The sequence below is a fragment of the Corvus brachyrhynchos genome, unplaced genomic scaffold (assembly GCF_000691975.1).
Source record: "Corvus brachyrhynchos isolate BGI_N302 unplaced genomic scaffold, ASM69197v1 scaffold221, whole genome shotgun sequence".
Taxonomy (NCBI): domain Eukaryota; kingdom Metazoa; phylum Chordata; class Aves; order Passeriformes; family Corvidae; genus Corvus; species Corvus brachyrhynchos.
In genome coordinates this window covers 3,192,729-3,216,558 of record NW_008236622.1, presented here as the reverse complement: position 1 = coordinate 3,216,558, position 23,830 = coordinate 3,192,729, and the positions used below count along the sequence as shown (strand labels likewise).

The 23,830-nt window shown below is 38.6% G+C and overlaps 2 protein-coding genes across 5 annotated transcripts in view; both read left to right on the top strand.

The window, feature by feature from the left end:
• RNF7 (ring finger protein 7) overlaps window positions 1–4,706 on the top strand; it is a gene marked incomplete at its 5' end in the record, with an annotated part of 6,240 nt that extends 1,534 nt beyond the window's left edge. The window contains 2 exons of the mRNA XM_017726401.1: window positions 1,467–1,514; window positions 2,987–4,706. Of these exons, the coding sequence (XP_017581890.1) occupies window positions 1,467–1,514; window positions 2,987–3,105 (167 nt within the window). The remainder of the gene's footprint in view (window positions 1–1,466; window positions 1,515–2,986) is intronic.
• Window positions 4,707–5,357: 651 nt separating this feature from the next.
• GRK7 (G protein-coupled receptor kinase 7) overlaps window positions 5,358–23,830 on the top strand; it is a 40,757-nt gene continuing 22,284 nt past the window's right edge. For 3 of the 4 annotated variants that reach the window (XR_001859428.1, XR_001859427.1, XR_001859426.1), the window contains exons 1-3: window positions 7,446–8,161; window positions 8,914–9,351; window positions 23,219–23,490. Coding sequence is in view for 1 of the 4 variants with exons in the window: in XM_008644147.2 (XP_008642369.1) it covers window positions 7,559–8,161; window positions 8,914–9,351; window positions 23,219–23,490 (1,313 nt within the window). In the remaining 3 variants the exon portion in view is untranslated. Of the gene's footprint in view, window positions 8,162–8,913; window positions 9,352–23,218; window positions 23,491–23,830 lie in introns of all 4 variants that reach the window. The other variant, XM_008644147.2, reaches the window with a different exon arrangement.

The following is a 23,830-nucleotide window of genomic DNA, read 5'->3' as shown; positions in this document are numbered from 1 at the left end:
CAAATGCAGGTGTTAGCTGGGAAGCTCAGGATTGCAGCTGTACTGGCTTTGCTGTCCTTAGCCTTTCAGACTGACTGCCTTGGGGTTATGATGTAGGAGTGGGGACAGCTTGCTTTGGTATGGTGGCAGTGATTTCTGTCCTTGGCTCTCTGTGCTGCGCCTCTGTCTGGAACTGCAACTCTAGGGCTCGATAGGACAGCTGATTTATTGTGACTCTTTCTGCCCTGACCCCAGATCAGTAGGCTCCCACACACCATGATACAAGTTGAAACACTTCGGCTGAATCTTCCCAACACCTTGGCCCTTAACTGCTGTTGAAATATAAATTATAGGAACAGACAACAAGAAACTTTTGCGTTTATCTCAGTGAGGAAAGGGCAGCTGTTTTAGAGTTCTCTCCTCTTTGTTCTCTATTACCTGAGAAAAGGAGGAATGTCTGGGCAGATCAGTCTAAAATAGAAGTACTGATCCTATCTGGCAGAGACAGCAAAAATACTCAAATCCAAATTCTTATAGCACGTTATGGTTTTGTCTTCTGGGAGAATACGGTCCAACTAGTGGCACGTAGGCCAGATCCAACCTGCAGACACTTGTTTAAACTAGTTCCTTTTCTTTGGAGGAGAAGAAAATGTGTTTGCTCACATAACCATTGAACACTTTCTATTGTGCATGATTTGTGCACGTGTGTCTGTGGCAGCCCATGTTGGGGCAAAGGAGAAGCAAAGGCATTTTTCCACTGTATTGTGTGGCACAGTAGGAAGCCTGGAAGTTGTCACTCTTGTATCTTACTGAGTCCTGGACCTGCCATCCAATCCTAAAGCCACAGACTGGAGAGCATAAAGATGATAAATACTTTTAATTAGATATTTTTCCATACTTATTAATATATATTATCAAATGTACTGCTGTATTTGTATGCATATCTGACTCCTGTGAAAATTAGATGCAGGTACTTGTTAAGGGAAGCCACTATAAAAAGTAATAGGTGGTGGGAGTTGTGGTGAGATGCACAGCCTAAAAAATCAAAATTGTGAATGACTTCCTTAAAAGGAGATGCTGACATCTGAAAAACAAAGTCCTGTAATTAGTGTTTGGCTTTGTGCTTGCACTGGTCTTAATATGCCTAAGTGCCTTGGCACAAATCTGCGGGCTTTTATATCTACAAAATGGAGAAGGCGTTTTTTTCAGCAAAAGTTATGAAAATACCAAAGCAATGGAAAATAAACAAAACATGCTGGAGAGTTCGGAGTCCTTCTTATCTCTTTCAGATATATGTATTTCATTGTCATTTGCATAGTTTTAGAATTTAGGAGGGCTATTTAATGTTTAAGGGCCAAACTAGACATCAAAACTTGAGATTTTTACCTCTGTAAATTTGTTTTAGAGTTTATGTTTTCCTCTGACAAACCTATTCTTAAGATGGAATCCTGAGAATCAAATTGAGTCTTGTTCTTGTTTACTTTTAGATGCCTGTCTTAGATGTCAAGCTGAAAACAAACAAGAAGATTGTGTTGGTATGTAGTGACTTCATTGGCTTGTTTTTCAATTGAAGCTTCTCTCAGTGTGGTGCATTTTAAAGTTTGAAGGGAATACTGCTTTTATTAATGCTCAAAAGTAAACTGGTGTTTTGTTCTACATTGTATCATCTTTTTACATTAGTAGTACTTTATACTTCATTTTTGAGCTAATAACTAATAAAATCAGTTTTCATGTCAGCTGTGCTGTAAAACAAAACAGCTTCCAATTTTCTGTCAACACGTACACAACTAAGAGGTTTTAGTTTCTTTCACTGTGAGCATATTTGAGATCATAATGTACATTTTTCAAGTGGGTAGGAAAAAGCTACTTTTTTCTTCAGAGGTGCCTACCAGAAAACACAGTGGTAGTACAAATAAAAATCCTCTGTTCTGAAATAAATGTGTGTCTGAGTTAGAAAGTGGTATTTTTCCCACTCTTAATTCAGAGATAATGGAGGCAGTGGCTTGGTTGTTCACTTTTCATTTTCAAAAGTGGAATCACTTCAGTTTAAACACAGTCATACCTTCAGTGCCAATGTATGCAAAAGAAAGTCTTAATTTTGACTGTTTAAATTGGAAATAGTTAAAACTATCTCAGAGAGTTTGCTTTAAACCTTCAAGATAACTTTTAAACCAGTGGTAAACCTTTCCGTGCTGTTGAGCTTTGTGTTTTCAAGTATATTGTCTCAAACTTAATCCACTGAGGGGTTTTGATGATTGTTTTAATGGGAATAGGGTTTTCCTGTTCTAAATATCTTAATTGGCTTGCTAAGTGTCCTATTTAAGATAGAGAGGAAAAAGTATAATTTACAGCACTCCTTTGATTGGTACGCTTGTACTCCTGTGAGGAAAATGTGTGCTGATAAGGAAAAAAAGCAAAGTAACTACATTTTAAAATATTATTCAGGAGTAAATGGATAACAGATAACACTTTTTGTAGTGTTGAAACAACTGTAGCCTGTGAATAGCTTCTGGTCTAAAGTCCCATTTTAAGACTATATACTGTGTTACATATGCCTCCTTGGTACCATACATTTCAGTTCAAACAGTGCATTTTATATGAGAATTGGGTGATATGCTCTTGTGTGATAGTGAGTCAGTAGTGCATTAGCTTTATTTTGGTACTGAGAAAGATAAGGGGAAGAACTTAAATAGTTGCAGTTATTTCCTGGGCAGAGCTGCTAAATGTGTTTAGACAGCCACAAAACGCTGTCACTTTATACAAGAAGGTGAGAATATTTGCATTTCTTTTTTTAATATTTGGAAATAAGTAAAAGGCTTGATGATGAAACTGACTATCATCAGGATGGTCATAATAATCCAATCTCAGTGGATGAATCAGTGATGACCTGTTTTGTCTCTAAAGTTTCCAATGATTATAAATATTTGAGAGTGATAGTTTGAACCTTGCTGTAGGTGTTGATTGAGCAGCTGAGTGTGACTGGAACATGTTCTTTCTTCTCTTTCAGTGGTTTGGGGAGAATGCAATCATTCCTTCCACAATTGCTGCATGTCCTTGTGGGTGAAACAGAATAATCGCTGTCCCCTCTGCCAGCAGGACTGGGTAGTCCAGAGAATAGGCAAATAAAAACTGGAAGGGTTTCTTTCTGTTGCATTTGTTGGAATGGTGTGTGTGTTATGCCCTATGCTCATGCAGAACGGAATGTGTCAATTAGGACACGACTCACTTGGTTTATCTACTCCAAGACCAGAGTGGGTTTGGTGCAGGCTCCTGGCTGCACAAGGTGCAGTTCATGGTCAGGCTCACTGCAGGGGTTCCACAATGAAACGAGAGACGCTACATCAACAAATGTATCTGCTATGATTAAAGCGTTACCTGTATCAGAGCATAGAAACCTGGTGGTGCAGATTATACCCTAAACACAGATCACTTCATCTTTGATAAATGAACTAAATTAAAAGGGTCACCTTACCTGGTCTGATACACTGCATAGTTTACTGTCAGGATAAAATAATTCCTAAGTAATATTGTATGCAAAAACACTGTATGTTTTTTAAGAAACTGTTCTGGGTTTTAATCTAAAATGAACAGTGTGTAAAACATTTGCTATGTGCTTTTTCCATCACACTGTATTAAACATTTCTAATTTAGGTTTTCTTTATGACTTTTGTTTTGTTGTATCTCTAAGTGTGTTGCTCTATTATATTCTATACATTATTTCTACAACCATAAAATTAAAATTTAACTACATTAATAATGGAGACATGTATTTTTAATCGAAAGATTTTTGGTACTAAGACATGTATTTGATAATCAGTTAATTAGCGGTGTAGACAATCTTGCTGGTTAGGTGATTAATATAGGAAGCAAACAAAAGTGATAATTTAAATAACCCAAGAAAGGAGGCACTAATTAAATCTAGGGAAAAAAGTTAAATTGTGATTTCATGAAAATTCAGTTGATAGAAATTTCTTTATTATCTTTTTATTGGTCATAATATTTTGGAAGCTTTTTTTCATTTTTGTAGAAATCCTGAATATATCATCATCTTCGAATTTTTTCTTACAGATATTTAAATGCTTGCCTCTAACTTTGTCTTTTCCCTAAATATCCAAATTACTATGAATCTGAACATATGCTGTGGGATTTTTAAAATATATGTAATGGAAAGGGAGAATTATTGCTTTAAATCTGTAACAAATTCAGGCTTAACAAAAATGGTTAATCAACATGGGTGCAATTGAAGCAATATAATATGCATTTTTACTTCAAAATTATTATCTTTAATGTTTAATGTGTTTCTCAGCAGATGTATTTCTATCTAGTTCTAAGTACATTTAAAGAGGTTTATCTTCACTGCATAAAGTAGTTCCAGTCTTTGTGTCATCAAGCATATTGCAGAGTTTACTGTGGTTTTGTTTAATATTGTAATCTTGTTTTTAAGATGTTTTGGTTTTTTAATGTAGCTTTTGTTTCATTACACACTGAGATAAAAAATCCTGAGTCACTGTTACACTGTATCACATCAGTTGTTATTATGCCAGATGATGTCTGTCTTAAAACTGAAAACAAATGTAAAATATGTTAACAATAGTAATGAAGTGCCTATAGCATTTACATTGTTGTGTAGTATTTCTGTATGTGTAAAAGTATTCCCAAAATTTTTGCAAAAAAAGAAAATCTGAGTGGATGTGGAAATAAATTTTAGCTGTCACAGTCAAACTGGATCTTACCTACCATGTATTTTCTCTTCCAAATTTGGTCCTAGGTTCCATCCTGTGACCTCTGGTAATGCCATATCATCCCATCAGAAGACTTTCTTCATATTTCTTTGGTTTATAGGTGAATATGGAAAGTACCAAACCCTGCTTTTAGCTCATGTCACATGCATGGCAAGAGTAGCTGAGAATTACAGTTGTGGAAGAGTTTTTCCAAAGTGTCAGCTCAAAGGGGTGTTGACACAAATGAGGTATTAGGAAAATTTATGTTGAAATCAAAGCAGCTGATATTTGTGTGTATCTCTTTGCATATTATAAGTACCTTGTTGACCAGTGATTAAGGTTCATCTAGAACATAAGGTAATGCATTTTAAGTCCTGCATATTTTCTCTGTGATTTAGAGATTAGCCTAAGTCCCAGTCTTTCTATGAGCTTTGCTCCAGAGAGCTTTTACAAATCATACCCTGATAGGCCATTAGCATGGTTGCTAGTACATCCCCATTTTCAATTCTGTAATTGTTCACCTCTTGTACATGCAAAATAAATCATTTTTACTTCTCACCCAAATGTACTGTTTTATGAGCAGGTAACACTATCTTAAATAGCTGTTATCAACTTACAGATTAATGCTGATCTACTTTGCTCCATAGAAATAATAAATGCTGGGCAGATTTGGGTAAGTCAGCAAGCAAATCTCAAAAGTGACTGGAGTAATGAGTATGTGTTGAATGATCATATTGTTTGATTTTGCTTTTCATGGAGTTATGTTCTTTTAGAGAAAGTTTATGTTCCGTAGAAACTGGGAAAGATTCTAATTAATGGAGTAGAATAGTCTTTGGAGCTGTAAATGTGTGTCTTATGCAGGTGCCATAAACTTTAGGTATTTTCTTGATTTGCTTAGGCATGAATATACCAATAGCTGGTGTAAGCTTTAGTTCAGCCTTTGGACCCTAGCTACCAGCCATTTGTCCTGCTGCTCTTTGAGCTGTGGTGGATATTCTGGCTAAACATAAAAAAGACCCTACTGAATTTTAGGAAATAAAAAGCTTTATTTAAAAAAAAAGCTGAAATTAAAGCTTTATTACCTCCTTTCATGCCTTTCTCTACCCAGGGTGTTACAGGAATGTGTTGCTGTAGGCCCCATTTTCAGGACAGCCACAGCAGAATTCCCCATTTCTCCCTTTGGCTCTTCGCAGTGTTGCTTATGTTGTTGGCTGCTCTGCTGAGCCCTTTACGTAACCTTCTCCCGCCCTGTGCTTGCTCTCACCTGGCAGAACTGGCCAAGCTTTCGGGTGTCTGCCTTACAGTTCCTCCTGTTCTTATGCACACACAGCAGTTTGCAATGGATGGCCCTCTCCATCACACCTAGAAAAATACACCTCTGAGGGAATTTTGTAGAGCATGAGTTTTAATGTCAAATGGATTCAATGTGGACAGGATTAAGCATGTAAAAACAAAATACTGCATGGTTGTAGAGTGGCAAAAAGCAGCCAAGAAGGGCTTAACACTTATTGTAGGGAGTCTGAAAGGTGCCTGTTATTACTCTTGATCTTTAGTTTTTTTGATTCAGCTCTTCAGCTTGCTCTAAGATCATGAAAAAAAAAGAAGAAAGAAACTTGACCTTGACCTCAAGAATACAGCTTGACCCGAGTGTTACTTCTTTTCTTGTTCTCGTAATACCTTCCTTATATTGAAGGAAAGTTTTAACAGCCAAATCACCTGACCCCAGAGCAGAAGGGGGCTTAGCCTAGTGAGTGCCACACATAATTTTTATTCTTTTGAAGGGAAAAAAATGCCTCCTGGTAGGCAGCCAGCAAGTGAAGTCAGGTGGAATTTGCCTTGACTTGATTATAATGTGCTTTGTCCCTTTGTTGATGTCATCTCAACTATATGCTGTTGCCACCTTCTTATCCGACCACTTTCTGTCATAAAGCTCAGTAGGGAAAATAAACTGAGGCCAAAACAACATATGGAAGTGTCTTGGCAAGATTTGGCTGGTCGTTTGAAGCGTTTCTCTTTTTTTCTGTGGGTAGGAGATGAAGTCAGAGCTGTGTTGTTTCATATATAAGGATTATTATTTTTAGACCAGCGGCAGTTCTTAGCCTCTGCATGTAATCTGCTCAGACAGAGCCACTCAAGGCAGCAGGGTTTGCATGAACTGTCTGCGGGGCTCAGTCACTGATGTTGAGTATAACTTGAGTTTTGGAGGTGTGAATGCTCAGAGCACTGAACTGTGTGGTAATTTAAAGCTCAACATCTCATGGTCATCTGTGTCAAGGTCTTTTAGGCATGGCAGATTTGTGATAAAAGCTTTTCGTAAAACCAGATCACAAGGTATGCAGTTGTTAGTCTGCTGATGTTTGGTGTCAACTGGGGGAGATCCAGGGCTGTCCTACTGACTGTGACCAAAGTGCCCCTGGGTTGGAGAGGGCATGTATTGCAGACAGGAATCTCTGTATGCTCCCAGCAGCCAGGGACAGTGCATTTAGAGGGAATCTTGGTACATTTAAAGGTTATCAGGGCCCATTCTGAAAAACACCAGCTGAACCACGTGCGTTTGGTGCTGCCAGTGGGAGGGTTTGCCTAGGATGTCGTCCCTCAGCTATACATAGCAAACTCAAAGCTCCTTACAGAGAAACCTCTTACCAGTCACTTTCCACAAATGGTGCCTATACCTAAAGGTACTTAGTGAAAATCCTTGAGAGGTATTTAATGCAAAAGCAGTTAGACTGTCTGGTGTTTCTCAGAAGCCCTCTGACACACCACTAGCAGGGAGAAGTGCAGGGCAGCTACAGCACAGCACTTGGGCCAGTTATTCATTTTGTCTGAAACAGGCTCTGCCACCCCAAGGGCTTGCCAAGATGTGTGACATGGGGGGGCTCGACAACCTGATTGCCAACACTGCCTACCTCCAGGCAAGGAAGAGTGGAGAAGGAGATGCCAAGGAAATGCAAAAGAGGCGTAAGAGCCTCTCGCTGCCCAAGGTTGAGCAGTGCAAAGAGCACAGAGAGTCCATTGTTGCTGATTATGACAGCATCTGTGAACAGCAGCCCATTGGCAAGAAATTCTTCCGAGACTTTTTAGAGACAGTGCCAGAATATTTGGTAGGTAGGAACTTCCTGGATGAGATAGCAAGCTGGGAGTTGGCAGAGGACAATCTCAAGAACAGCATCATGGAAGATATTGTCAACAATTTTCTTAAGGAAGGCGGCAAAAACTATCTGTCTTTCATGAGCTCTGACTTGGTCAGCAAATGCCAAGCAGCTACTGCAAAAGACTATGAGAATATCATGCAGCTGGCCAGGGAGGAAACCAAACTCTTCTTTAAAGACAAGCCCTTCAAGGACTTCCAGACCAGCCCCTTTTATGACAAATTTATCCAATGGAAAGTGTTTGAGAAGCAACCAGTAACTGAGAAATACTTCTCCGAGTTCCGAGTGCTGGGCAAAGGTGGCTTTGGAGAGGTAAGAGCTTGTACTTTTAAGGATGTGAGTCATTGCTCCCCTTTCAAGACCAGCAGGTGGGTTTGCAAAGAGCAGTGGATTAAGCCATTGTATGAAGATTTGTAAAATGTGCTCCTTCAGATTGCCCATTTTCCAGAAATTAGACTGGGTTATTTATACCGTGATAGAGGCTCTGGTTAGCAAAGAGCTGCTTTAATGTTCTTATATTCTGTATCCATGCTAGTAAAAAAGCAGGCTTCTTTACAAAAACTTGCATGAATGTTCATGTAGTTAACTATTAGTCTGCTCCTTGACATCTTTTTAGCCTGTGCTATCACACACTCCCAGATAATTTTTAGCTGGAGTTTAGGGGAAAACATGCATCAGGATCTGTTCCCAAACTACAGTATGGAGATTTTTGAGAGTCCAGAGAGTTAAACTGTACAGATGCAATCTGTATATGCTGCTTATTCTCATGGTTACAGATTTTTGTTCTTGTCCTTGTTCCTTTTATTTGCTAGTACATGTCTACTAGTGGTATCCTTAAGAACTTTGCATCAGGGCTGCCATATACTACTGGTCCAGAACCGAACTGATTGTACGCTTGTTTTTTCCTTGTTTTCTCTGCTCTGCTAATGTACTCTTCATAGAAATTGGCATCAACAGCTACTAATAGGCATCAGTGATTCCCCAGTTCCTGCCTGTTACTATCCTTGATATTCCAGTCTCTGTGTAAAATTTCTTCATGCCCTTTCCATGTGCATATTCTCTAGGTTTGTGCCATCCAGGTCAAAAATACTGGCAAGATGTATGCCTGCAAGAAACTGGATAAGAAAAGGTTGAAAAAGAAAAGTGGAGAGAAGATGGCACTGCTGGAGAAAGAGATCCTGGAGAAGGTCAACAGCCCTTTCATAGTCACACTAGCTTACGCCTATGAGACCAAAACCCATCTATGTCTTGTTATGAGCCTCATGAATGGAGGGGATCTGAAGTATCACATCTACAATGTGGGAGAAAGGGGTTTGGAAATGAAAAGGATCATCTATTACTCAGCTCAGATCACCTGTGGGATTCTGCATCTCCATTCCATCAAAATTGTGTACCGGGATATGAAACCGGAGAATGTCCTCCTGGATGATAATGGGAATTGCAGACTGTCTGATCTTGGATTGGCAGTGCAAGTCAAAGAGGGAAAAAGCATCACTCAGAGGGTAAGTACAAATTCATTGAACGTGGGCAGTGGGAAGTGAAGCCATTCTATTTCTAATGCCTTGTAAGTCCAAGACTTAATTCCCCAGAATTGAGTCTTTGCTAAAGACCTAATGTAGTCATTTCATTCTAAAGACAGTTCTTAAGAAGATTTGGTTTATTAACTCTTTAGCTGCTGCATGTAGTAAAATAACTTCTTTTGGACAGAAACAGTAGAATCAACTTGACTTGTTTCTCTTAAGATAAGCTTTTGAACCAGTGACTTTAGAGAGGCAGATGCCTTGTGCCTTTTGGAATACTGCATAGTCAGGGATTTAACCAATTGTTTAATGAGCAGCAGTCAAAGATATGACTTCTTCTGTATTCCACTTTTGCTCCTAGGACAATACAGTTTCTTACACATTACTCTTATGTGATGCTACTGATTGTATTGCAGGTATGCGTGGTGCTGCATAATAAATAATTTCCAACCTTCCTTCACCCCACAAATCAATTCCTGAAAAAGTTAGCAGACTTGATGGTTTGTAAATGTCCATGCCTGTCTACATGTGTAATGAAAAAGATGGTTGACCAACTGGTTTTTGTGTGAATTAGATTGTGCAACACTTCAGCCCTGCCTGGGGTCATCCCAAACTAACCTGGATTTGTACTAATGTCAGGAGATTTACACAAGAAATATGTATTCAGGTAGCTTAACTATGAAAAAGACATATTTCTCTCAAGGTATCTGGATCTTAAAGATGTGTATAATCAGAGAATGTATCTGAAATACACTAAGAATATGAAGAAATGGAAGCAACATTATAAACTGGTCTAACTTCCCTATGTTAAACTCCCCAAGTTCACATTAGAAATTTAGTAGAAGAGAGGACCTGCTAATGACCTTTTACATCATGTGTGAAGTGCACATCTTTTGATGTTGTTAAATTCAGTAATTTTGAAGGATCTTTTCTTTTCCTGGCAATTTAAGAAGCTTGTATTATAAGTGGTTTTAGTTCTCGCTGAAAGAAAATGTGGAAATTGCTGTATGTATAGATAGTAAATAATTTTCAAATTAAACTGCATGGTGTTTTGGATACAAAAATACAGCTTCTGTGAAAGGCAGGTTTTTCAGTAGAACTTACGTGAAATGAGGATGTTGTTTTGTTTTTAAAGATGGCATTTTCATCAGTGAACCCAAAGCTATAAATCTTACTGTGCTTTGCAAGTTATAGAGGCCTGCAGTTACTATGATCGGATTTGCAATAGTTTTGTCAAAGGGCAGTTTTTCTTGCTTGTAAATATGTGGGGTTTGGCAGAAGGAAAAAAAAACAAAATGAAAGCGTATATTTAGCAATATATAACCACTTGTGTTGATGTTAGGGTGGAATCTCAAAGCAATACTGAACAGCGTGGTTGTTCCTCCTCACCTATGACAGCCATCAAGTTTTTAGTGACTTTCCTTTGTTGTTTTTAGAAGCTCTATGCACCATTGTATGGGTGCTTTTATTAGAGCAAAAACTGCAATGAGTAATGTACTACATGATTGTAATGTGTTGTAAGGAATTTCTGTTAAAGGCAGTTTTATTCATACATTACATTGAAGTAGGAGATGGAAGAAAATTATTATTTTTTCATTTTCTGTATCATAACTATAAATGAGTTAAATTAATAATAATTCCCATAATTTTTTTTGCACCTCTGTAAAATAGTCATATTTGAAAGCTTCTAAAAAATGTTATACGAGATCTCGATACTATTATTATTTATAGTAAAGTCATACACAGGAAGACCAAAGAACACATTTACAAAATTTACATTAAGCTTCACCATGTACTCCTGTAATAAAAGAAAAATGACGCTGTTAAATTGCTTTTTGTCTGCTAATCATAGTTACATTCTGATTTTAAATTATCTGAAAACTTACATCATAACATGCTTTTTTGAGTATGACTGCCAAATTGTTATCACTTAACCAAACCTATACAAATCACTTTTTCTTTTTTAACCCAAAGGGATGTATGGCTCCAAGACAGGTTTATCAAATGAAATTTAATCAGTTGCACCATTTTGCGCATACAGTTTTATAAGAGAATTTTTATAAGCTAAAGCAGAATATATATTCCTTCCAGGCCAAATCTGTATAGTACTGATATCTAAGTGCCTAATATCATAAAGCTGTTTCTAGATTTTTGATGATGGTCTGAACTGACAATTTAAGGCTTACAATTTTCAGTCACTAGTTAAGGGATGTTGTTACTGATCTATAGTGTAGAATATATGGATTTATCTGTGTATTCATTTCATTAGAGATTGCAAAAAATACAGTATTTTGATGAATTCTTAAAGTTTTGTACATTCTCATAGTTGTATAAGCCATTAAAGATTAAATTTGTTCTGCTTTCAAAACATAAAAAAATTCCTGTCCTCTCATGTATGAATAAATGCACGTCACCCATACATCAGCTGGAGGATCCATTAATCCCTTTTGTAAATCTTATTAGGTGATTAGGTTATCACATGGCACAGGTATTAAGCTTGTTAATGAGTTCCTGTTTTAGACATTTTTCAAGTTTTCATTGAGGGTTTCTACAAAATTATAATGTTTATGTACTGTTCATCAGCCAAAGTAATGTTCTTTGTGGGCAGAAAGGTTTTTTGAATTTTAGATGGATGACTTCAAGGTGGTCTTAATAAAAAATTGTGTGTGTTTATGCTTCAGAAAAAGCATTGTGCAAGTGATAATTCAATACTTATGTAATTGAAGAAATAGCCTTGGTATCCTTTAAGTACTGCCATTACATATACTGCCTTTTGAAAAGCACTTGTGTGCTCCATACAAATTGCCCATAACTATTATAAATAAAAATACCCTGCTTTCAGAAACTGTGCTCCTTACAAAAATCTTGAAAGAGTTGGATACGCAGCCTTAGTTTTCTCCCTTTCTTTTCAATTGCTAAAGCAGCAAGGAGAAACATCCAGCTTTCTGTGTGAATGTATTTTGAATTTAAACTGTAGTTGTAAGTAATCGATACAGTAATAATTACAAAATTTAGAAAACTTTAATTTCCCTAAGTGTGCTGATTTGTCTTTTTGAAGTGCCAGCTGCTCCTAGAATGGAGAAATCACCCCAAAAAATTAAAATACATAAGTTTGAATAGTAACAGTCTTGAAAATAAAAGTAGAAAACAGTTGAAAGCTACTTACAATGTCATTTTCCTTCTTTAAACATACATGGATTATATAGGATCTTCTCATGATAGCTACATGCACCTGTGCGCTCTACCAAGAAATGTGTCTGTGCACACTTACTAAGGCAGAGCTCTTACTGACATCACTGGAAACAGAAACAAACTCTTAGTAGTAATAAAACTATTCAGGTCTTTAAATGTCATTATGACTTCCTACAAATGTGCCTGTTGCTTCTGATCTGATGTGTTGGTCAGACCCTGCAGGAACTAGTTTGTATCTTAAAATTATGACTTTTTAAATGTTGTTATTTTCTCTGTCCTACATAATTGAAATAGATAACGAGGAGAAACTGAGAGCCTGCAAAGATGGCTTTGACACAGGCAAAGTGTTTTGTCTGCTTATGTACACACTAGATTAGATTCTAGCACTAGGGGTTCTTTGCATACGACAGAAATGAGCTCCATCCCAAGTTTCCCCACTTGAACAGTTTGACCTGTCATCTTTTTCTTGAAGTCTCTGCAATTTATTCTCATACTAATCAACATCCACTTGTATGTGAGTCAAGTTCTCCTGCCCTTATTCAAAAGAGTAATACTACTTAGTTTCCTGAGAGTGGTTGTGAGAAAAGTCAGCATGTTCTTCTGCTTAGTGTCTTCATATCCTCTGAATTTAAATATAGAGGAGTTAATTTCATTTTTCCAGAGGTTAGTGTGTATTTGCTGTTTATTTAGGGAAGAATTTTCTGCCCTTACTGGGTATGGCTTTTATGAAAAGCAACTGTTGCATGTAAATTGTGAAGAACTTTTGTGCAGATGCATGTGAGCCAGAGAGCTTAAATATTGACATAATAACTGTGAAAAATAATATAAACATATTTTTGCAGTATTTATAAAAGTGCATTCGTATCTTCAGAGGTTTCAGGCATCCTCACAGTTTTCCTGTGCTATGTTTTATATGTTTGAAGGACATCATAATATTTGTATAGGAAAAACATGTTTTGGTTAAAATCTTACTCAAAATGTCCTTTTGCCCTCCTGTATGTTTGTTTATTATAAGATTCTATTTCTTAGGAAAACACAAGGATGTTCCTGAAACTTGCAGTTTAATTTCAAGGCAGTTGAAAAGCAGGAGGAGGGTTTAGACTTGTGAAATAAAAAATAACTCAGCAAGCTATTCTACAGTTGACCTTTGTTCATTATCACATGGCATTCTTACTGGATAAGATTCTGTAAAAATTTCTTCCTTTGCACTTTGAAAAATGACGGCTCTTCATTTGCTCAGCATTAGAGGAACTTGCTGCTGTTTTGCTTATATATTTTGAAGTATGACATGTAAAATTGGTGTTTTTATTGGCAGAACTTTGTTCTTAAAAATTTTGATAATCGCAGTTGTTATGAAGTGCATCATCATGACAGGTGTTTCAGAATTTTTAATCTCTGAAACATGTACTTTACAGAATGCAGCCTTACCCACTAAATTCTGTGGGGCCAGTTGGGATCCATGTAAGGGTACTGAGGGAGTAGGCAGAAGTGCTGACCAAGTCATTTCCCATCATGGCTTTCCCAGCAGTCCTGGAAAACCAAGGAGGTCCCAGTTGCTTGGATGTTAGCAAATGTGATGCCCATCCACACTAAGGGCTGGAAGAAGGAACCAGGAAACTACCAGCCTGTCAACCTGACCTTGGTTCCAGAGAAGCTCATGGAGGAGATCATCCTGAGTGTGGTCGTGCAGCATATACGGGACAACCACAGGATCAGGCCCAGCCAGCGTGGGTTTAGGAAAGGCAGGTCCTGCTTGACCAGCCTCATGACATGGTGACCTGCTTTGTGGATGAGGAGATGGCTGTGGATATGTCTGTCTGGACTGTAGTAAAGCCTATGTCACTGTTTCCCACAGCATCTCCTGGAGAACCCGGCTGCTCATGGCTTGCACAGGCTCTCTCTGCTGGATAAAAACGGCAGGATACCTGGGCCCAGAGTGTGGTGGGGAATGGAATTACATCCAGCTGGCACCTGGGCACTGGTGGGGCTCTGCCGAGCTCGGTACTGGGGCCAGCCCTGTTTGATCAAGGGGATCAAACAAGGGGATCAAGTGCAGTCTCAGTGAATTTGCAGGCAACAGCAAGTTGGCTGCGAATGTGGATCTGCTGGAGGGCAGGAAGGTTCTGCAGAGGGATCTGGACAGGCTGGATTGATGGGCTGATGGCAGTTCTACAAGGTTCAGTAAGGCAAAGCAGCAGTTTCTGCACCTGGGTCACAACAATCCCTTCGTACTACAGACTTGGGGAAGAGTGGCTGGAAAGCTGCCCAGTGGGAAAAGGGGGGTTGTTGGTCAACAGCTGGCTGAACATGAGCCAGTGTGTGTGCCCAGGTGGGCAAGAAGGCCAGTGGCATCCTGGCCTGTACCAGCAATAGTGTGGCCAGCAGGACCAGGGCAGCAACCATTCCCCTGTGCTCAGCACTGGTGAGGCCACACCTTGAATCCTGTGTTCAGTTTTGGGCCTCTCACTGCAAGAAAGACATTGAGGTGCTGAAGTGTGTCCAGAGAGAGGCAGTGGAGCTGCAAAGTGTCTGGAGCACAAGCCTGGTAGGAGGGAACTGGAGAAAGGAGGCTCAGGGAGACCTCACCATTTTCTACAACTCCCTGAGAGGAGGTTGTAGCAAGGTGGGGGTTGGACACTCCTGCCAGGTAACAAGCAATAGGACAAGAGGAAATGGCCTCAAGTTGTGCTAGGGGATGTTTAGATTGGATATTAAGGAAAGTTTCTTCCCCAGAAGGGCTGTCAAGCAGTGGAACAGGCTGCCCCGGGAAGTGGTGGAGTCACCACCCCTGGAGGTATTTAAAAGCCATGTAGATGTGGGGCTTAAGGACGTGGTTTAGTGGTGGGCTTGGCAATGCTGGATTAATGGTTGGGCTTGATGATCTTAGAATATTTTCCAAATTATGTGAATTCCATGATCATGAGAGTGAAGGAATTTGTGAGACTATTCTGCCTCCTGCAGTTTTGGATATGGCAGAAAGGATACTGTAGTCATCTCAAATTAAGAGAATGCAATGTGTCCCATGAAATACTTTTCCTACACACAACATGCCATCCATTTTTTCTGTTAGGGAATGACATTGGAATCCTTTATGATGTAGTATGAGGTCTCTGCATGACTTTTACCATAGTTCCTCATCCAGCTTAATCTGACAGTTAATAAATGCTATAGGATTTTCTATAAAAATAGTGTACATTCTAGAATGATCCCGTGGGTAAAATATCTAGTGGGCCACACATTGACTCATCATAGTCAAAGATGTTTTTATTTCATTTGATAAGAAATGCAGCATTTGGCTGACACTGTAATTCTTTGAACTTTTGATTTGATAGCTTTGACCAGAAGCAGTATTGCAGACAGTAAGCTGTGAGATGGTGAGGAAGGTAGTACTTCTGTTCTTACTGGACCACATGTGACATTCCACATACTGTCATGAGTAGTTTCAGTTAACAGACATGCAGTTACTTTTTTAGGAAGACAAAATAAAATCCTGGAATTACAGACACATGCAAGCTGTGAAGACTGGGGGCTTGGTTTTGCCCATTATTCGAGTTTAAAATCTGTTAGTGAAAGGTAGCAGGTGCGTGGTTCTTAAAACAGATATTAAACCAGAGTGTAGTTAAGCAGCAGGACTCTCTTGCAAAAGGTCTTGTAGGCTCTATAAATTTATCTAGGTTCAGGGGGAGAGTGGACAATTGATGGAAAAAAGTTTTGTTGAGAGAAACCATTTCTGTCTCTGGAAGCCCTTGAACTGCAAATAGTTGGAGTCTAGGAAAGTGTAGATAAGTCTCAATGTACACATCAGGCTCTTAGAGACTTTCCTATATATTAATTTGTTTGAATATAATTCACAGGCAGTAAACTGACCGTAGGGGCCATTGGTCTGATGCAGCCAGTACCCATCTCCTTGGATTTACATTTTAAAGAATGGTACCTCCAACATTAGTCATAATCCTGGAAGATAAAGTGGATGAAATCCCGTGGATTTCAGTGATCAGCAGTAATTCTCCAGGCTTCATTGACATTTGCACTGCTTAACCTACAGTGGCTGTACCTCCACTGGAGGGCCCCTACCCTTCCCAGAGCACCCTGCAGTCCTGTCCGCTCAGTCACAATGTCACAGAACACAGGATTTCTCTTTGACATCCCCTTTCTGAGAAAGCAGTCTATGTGTGGTGCCACAATACGGTATTTGCATTCATTATGAAGAGCTTCATAAAATATAGACAGAGCTAAGAGATATGGAGAGTTTTCTCCCTTTTTAACACTGTTTATGGAATATTCTATGGTCATTAAAAAACGAAACCATGAATATCTCTGAAGTAGTATTATTTCTATATTATAGATGGGAAAGGGTCAGGAGAAATTTGAAAGGAAATTAAAGAGAAAATCATGTTACAGGAAGACTAGATAACCCTTACAATTCTTGAATTCTAATTGTGTGCTAATGAGTCTCTACCAAGTGTTCTGCTTGTCCTAAGTGCTCCATCCTGTAATGTCTGATTGCTTCCCTGTCTGTGAATGGCTTCTGATGTCTTCTGATGACACTTGATGGAGGTGGGAGTTGTTAGCAGGTTCTGTCTCCAACAGGGATCTGAGTCAAAGATTTATGTGTGATTATGCAGGAAGAAAGTGGGGAGCTGCTGTAGAATCCAAAGTTAAAATTGGTGCTCAGTTACTGGATTGTCCCTTCTCAAGCCCTTTATCCCTTTGACTTCCATACAGCGTGAATCTAAACTGAAATCATGCTCTAACTGTGTCTCTCTTCCCAAGGAGGAACACACAGGCAGCAGTCCCTACTGCACCGAGTGGCTTTCTCTTTTGTTGTGCAACTTCATTTCAGTGATTACTGGTGGCCAAGCTTAAGAGAGTGAAAACCAGTGCTGGATTTTTTTACTATTCCAGTTAGTGATTTTGAACCCAGAGGCAATTTTTTCTTTTTTTCTACTGTAGCAAAAATCTGTTTTGTCCCTTTTGTGCTTTTGCCTGTGTGGGCTTTTTTTAAAGCACAACTTTCCCTATGAAAATTATCTTCTTATGTGAAAATCAAAGAAGTTTAGTATTGAATCTTACGTAAGCATGTGGGATTCAGTAGCTCCTAAGCTCCTATACCGTCTTTGTCATTATCTTCTCCCACTACTCTGAACAGTCCTCCTTGTGTTCTTCTGAAATAGTAGCCAAACAATTCATGATGGGCCATCCCATCGGACGGTCCCTCCCTCTGCTAAGCATTAACAATATGCCAGAATCCTTGTTCTGTGTGACTTTCCAGAGTGATTTTTACCCTATTTAGATTTGATTTTATCTTCTTTTAAAAAAAATAGTTGCCTATTAATTGGGTCAGCTGGTTTCTTGTAACTGTATGAACTTGTGGTGAGAAAAAACTGTGGAGGAGCTACAATTCTGTGTGACTCATTTAAATTAGGCTCTGTTCCTCCTCACAGTGACTCTTGGGAGAAGAATTAAGATGGTGAAGTGATTGACAGAGGCAGATCAGTGTTGTTCTCCACATCTAGGGCCTTTCAGCTTGTGTGCAGGGAAGAGATTTCTGTGGTCTGTTCCTTCATTCCTGCAGGGTCTATTAAGGCCATTTCTGAAAGAGTGGAGGAACAGCTGGACAAGAGAACAAAGCAGGCAGTGGCACCCCTTGGAGGAAGGAAGGACCGAGCCCCAGGAAACAGCTGATAGAGCTAAACTCAGCTTGTTTTTTTTCCTCTGTTCAACAGTTCTTGTGCCATGGCAAACAAAAGATAGACATTCTGATTTGCTTTACTGTTTTTTTGTGATATCAATTGAGTTTGTTTTGCAGAGATCTGTGGGAAAAGGTAGCAAGATCTAAATCCTGTTTCTCCCCATTTGCCTGTTTCTGTGCTGCTGAAAGCTCCAGAGACTTCTCTCTCTTTCTTGCCTGCACCTGCTAGAAGCTGGGACAGGGGCGGTGTTGAAGGGGCTTTCCTTGTCGGGACAGCAGTCAGAGGGATGTGTGAGCTGCTTGCATTGCGGGCCTTGTTCTGCTCCGAGCTCTGCTGTGCCAAGTGCCCCTTGACTGCACTGGGATCTGAGTGCACTTAGTGTTTCTCAGGATCACATCTTGAATTACTAAAAGATTGTAATTATGTGACCTTTGAAAAATTTATGCAGGATCGTATTTCACAAAAGAAACATTTGTATACTTTCAGATGAGTCATTTCTACTATGCCCTGTCAAACCACACTCAAAGCAGTAATTTCACTCAACAGAACTTCTTCGCTAATGTAGCCAAGGGCGGCATTTGGTCATTACATTTTAGAGGATTATTGAAAAATTGTCTTTTGGGTTGTTCTCAAGATTGTGAAATAAAGGCAAAGTAGATCTGTGAACCCTTTCCAAAAGCAAGTCAATTAAAATTAATTGACTGAAATGTAATGACTATTTTTATAATTCAAGCAGCTTATGCAAGGCATCCTGCTCATCATCACAAAAGACAATATTAGATGGAGAGCGAGCAAAAAATAGCTAGTGTTGTACTACTACGCTTCAGAAAGTTCTGAAGGCATAAGATTTCTGTCTCCTGTAAAAAGTTGGGATAATATAACTTTCTTTGTCTTCTTTGTTATATTTTTATTTATTGTGTCCCATTAGATGCTTCCAGATCAATGAAGGCGTAATATGTGTTTGTGTCTCTGTAAGATCACTTGATTAGTTAACACATATGTTCAAATGGTTCCTTGTCTTACCAGGAATTCTATAGGAAAGAAGAGAATAATGTGCTTCATCTCAGTCAAAACCCAATGAACATCCTAGTAGTGTAGAGTTGACAACAAAGGAATTAACTTTGAGTGTGGGTTTTTTATTTTCTCTGTTTTCATTAAAAGAGTGAAATTTATCCATGTAAAGTAAGATCTAGTAAGAAAAAGTGGGTTTCAATTAATATACAACTTCTGAATTTACTTATAAATTTTACTGAATGAAAACATCTGCAAAATCATACAAACCTAGTGATTTTTTGTCTGATAGACATATCAGTATCCCATACTTGGAGATACCCATTCTGAGGCATGATCAGATAATTCTAACTGAATTAAATATTCAGTACCAGCCCATGGGAAATAGACCCCTTCTAAAAAATAATGCATTTATCTTTTGTGGTGGCTTTTAATTTCTTTGCTTTCTGTCCTTTTTTTTTTTTCATTTTTGCACTAGAGTATAATTTACGGTATACTTATTTACCCCAAGGCCTGCCAAGAGTAATTTACTTTAATTTACATTTGCTTTGGGAATCAGTGGATAAGTTTTCCACCCAATACATTATTTTTTGCTGCTCAAATCTCACTGCTAGTGAGAGTTGTACAGTTTAAAAACTCCCTTCACAAAGCTTCTGTTTTACCTCCTTAGATAAACCTCTCCTCAGGTTGTTGAGGCTGCCTTTCCTGTTGCTGTAGGATATCTTTTCCTGGAAAGATGATACGATTTTTACATCTTGTTCTCCATAATGATTACTGTAGGGGTGTTAGGTATTACCTTCCCTCTAATGCTGCCTACTCTCCAAAGATAGAATTAAATCTTCATTTGAAGGATCTATGTTCTTCCAGTTGCAGGTGCTGAATAATTCTTTTTTTGTGTTCTCTAATACAGCAAATGCAAAAGGCTTTCGTATCTTTCTTCCCAAATGATTTTGCCAAAATTACACGTGTAGAGAAATAGGTGGAAAAGACTAAAATTTAAGCTCTTTTCTTCCTTTCTTCAAATTCCTGTTTTGATAGAGATTTATGTATTTCTCCCCCCTTACTGTTTTTCTTCCCCTTTAAAAATCACTGTTGACTACTTGTGAAATGTGTTTGCTTCTGCTATACAATTATCATGTTTTAGTGGGTTTTGAGTCTCAGGGCTTATGAGATTAGGTTCAGAATCCTGCTTCTTAGCCTGTTTCTTCATTGTGAATAGAAGGAAAGCTTCAGGATTGGGAGAGATTTGTTTTTAGATTGAAGTTTGAATGAAATTCTATGAGAAAACCATCGCTCATTAAATTCTGAATTGAAATGGTTTGGCATATCAGAAGAATGCTATGTTTCTAGACTTCCTCAGATGGAGTTGGATCAACTCAGTAACAGCCCAAGATTTCAGTGCTACTAATTTAGAATGTTGAAGTTTAGTTCTTGTTTACATTTAAGCTCATCCACAGCCTGTCACTTCAGTCTGAAGGGAGGCTGCTGTTGGTCCATTCTGTTTTCTATTAAGTTGGGGTCGTGCCATCTTTTTGATGTGTAATGATGGCCTTGCTTTCTCTGTTCTTGAGAAACACAAGCACCATATCAAAGCATGGTGTTTTTTCAGATGGTGTGTCCTACTGGAGGGTATGTGGAAAATGCCCATGGAAGAGACTGAAGTTACTTGGCGACTATTTATTTTGAAAAAACAATTGTGGAAAACACAAGTGGAAGGAAAGAGGCAGTCTGAAAGGAGCTGCCTTGAGACATATTTGTGACAGTGGATTTCTGACTTTTCCATGTCAGATGTATCCAGGTTCGGAATGATGATGCTAAGTTGCAGTAAAACAATGTGTTATCAGAAAGACCATATTGTGCTGTAAGAGCACATTTTGATGATAATTTGATTCAATAGTTCTTCAAGGCATTAGTACCCCAGCTTCATCTCAGTAAAAATAAAAATGTTTATTGCTTCCCAGAAGGAGAAAAAAAAAAGAAAAAAATATTCCAGAAACCTATTTAGAGCTGTGTTTACTAATCCACAGTGAGCTTTGTGTGCAAGCTTTTGTATCAAAATTTCTCTACTTCTTTCAACCTCTCCTCTCCTTTCCAGGTTTTTCTGAGGCCAGATGGATTTGTGGTCTGTGGTCCATGTTTGAGCATTTGTCCCCTTCCCTGAATAGAGCAGTAATCATACCTATAAATATAATACTATCAAGGTTTCTCTCAATATTTTTACTTGGAGAAATCCAGTGTGAGCAGTACAAATTGCCTGTGGGATGATGTCAGCAGCTGCAGTGCCCATGCTGCTCCTCTGTACTTTTGTGGTTTTAGTGAGAGAGGCAACTGTTTGCTTTTAACCTTTCCTTTTGCTTTCAACCTGACTGATACTTTTGTTCTTCTCATCTAATTTTTGTTTTTCAACCATATGGAGAATTTTGTTCTGTATCCTTAAAAGGAAAAAAAAAACCTACAAAGAGAGAAAATAAAGTGGATTTAATTTTCTGTCTATTAGGCTTATGTTTTAATTGATGCTAAATGTTCCCTCTTGCACACATTGTTTACAGTAGAGTATATGTCGTAATGTGTAAGTGACACAAGCTAAAGTTCATGGGGGGAGACCTGACTTGGAAGTACTGTGCCTAAATCTGCAAAAATCAGAGGGGTTACCCAACCCCATAAAATAAAATCCATCTGTTGAACTGTGCTTTTTATGAATACAATTTGTCCAAGTGAGCTTAGCTTTAGTTACCTTTTTCTAACTGTTTTGCTTTGGAGTGAATCTCTCATCAATTGTATGTTGATAGCAGTAATAATGACCATCTTGAGTAAGCTTTAGTGGGATTTTGCCCAAACAAAGTTTTTTATTTTAAATTGTTGTACTGGTAATACATCAGTCCCAGTATTTAAAAAAATATGAGAGGTTCAAGCAACTTCTGACATGTTATCACTGTTAGGTGAATCTGGTAAATACATAAGATAGCGCATGCGGTGCGCCAGTAAACGTGGGTTCAGCTGAGGAAATGCTGTTCCGATTGAAATCTCATGTCCTCAGTCATGGAACAGTGCGACAGAGAGTGTAGAAAGATGCTGATCTCCTCACTTCCCTCACAGGTGAATCAGCTCCCTGGGGACAGAGGCAGCAGAAGCTATTTCAAACACTGCAGCCTGTCCCCCAAGGGGAAAGTGGAAGGCCTGGGCTGGGAAGGAAGCAGGCAGATGTCCCTCTCAAAGAGTGGCCATTTCTTCTCTCAGAGAAGGGGCTATTAGTGCTGTAAATAGTCTTTATTCAGGCATCTTTTTTTAGTCAGGAAATATGAACTTGTTCCTTCACCCAAGTGTCTGTAATTTATGAATTATAATTTTCATAGGTTTACTTTCTTCCAGTGGTTTTTAAGAGTTTTTTTGGCCCTTGGTGGTAGAACATTTATCCAGAAACCCAAGAGGGAGGTGGCTGAGAACTTCCTCATTGCAGCTCAGCTGCTGGCTTGATGAGAGTTTTCTCACTAGCAGCAGACCCCTGTGTTGGACCAATTACAACCATTGAACAGGGTGGGAATCAGTGATTGTTTTGCTTGATTTTTGTACTTTTTTAAATCTTTTCAAACTGATTGCTACTTGTGTTTACACAACAAAACTAACAATATCTTCAACCGAGAAAAAGAATAAAATGGACGAAGAAAGCAAGCTAGCCATGAATTTGAAAATAGACCACTTTTAGGTAGAAATTGCACAAACATTTCACCTTGGAAAAGCATATTTAAGACAGTTTTCCTATGTGCTAAGATGTTTAGAGAGATATAGTCCATGTGCTAAAAAAGTTATACCTCACGATTTCTATTAAAAAAAAGTCAGAGTTTCTAGATACAAAATATATCAGTAGAATATTTTGGAAGAATTATAGACTAGTCTGTTTAATTGTATGCATTTCATTACTGACATTGTATAGTAAATCTGTCTGTTTGCAATAGGCTGGGACAAATGGTTACATGGCTCCGGAAATCCTGAAGGAAGAGGACTACAGCTATCCCGTGGACTGGTTTGCTATGGGGTGTACTATTTATGAGATGGTTGCTGGGCGAACACCATTCAAGGATTACAAAGAAAAGGTCAGTAAGGATGAGGTTAGAAGAAGAACTCTGGAAGATGAGGTGAAATTTGAACATGCCAGCTTTACAGCGGAAGCGAAAGAGATTTGCCAGCTGTTTTTGGCTAAGAAAAAAGAGGACCGTTTAGGAAGCAGGTATGCCTTCTCAATCTCAGTACAACAGAGATTAAAGCTGCAGACAATATAGTTATTTTACTGCACAAAATGGGTTGGATCTTCACTTTCTATAGAGTACTGAATTTTCCCTTTCACTTCTAGGAAGAAAGAGGTGGAAAGTTTTGAAGATAATATGGAAATAAGGAACGTTGTTGCAATAGTGTGATCATCTATCCTCACTCCAGATGACTCACAGGAGTTGCCTTCTTGTTATTTTGTGTATTAGACTCTATATAGTTTTGGGAGGAAGGGGCAACCTCTTTTTCTTACACATTCTTTCCTAAAGATAGAAGATATTCAAGTAGATACCTGTATCCCT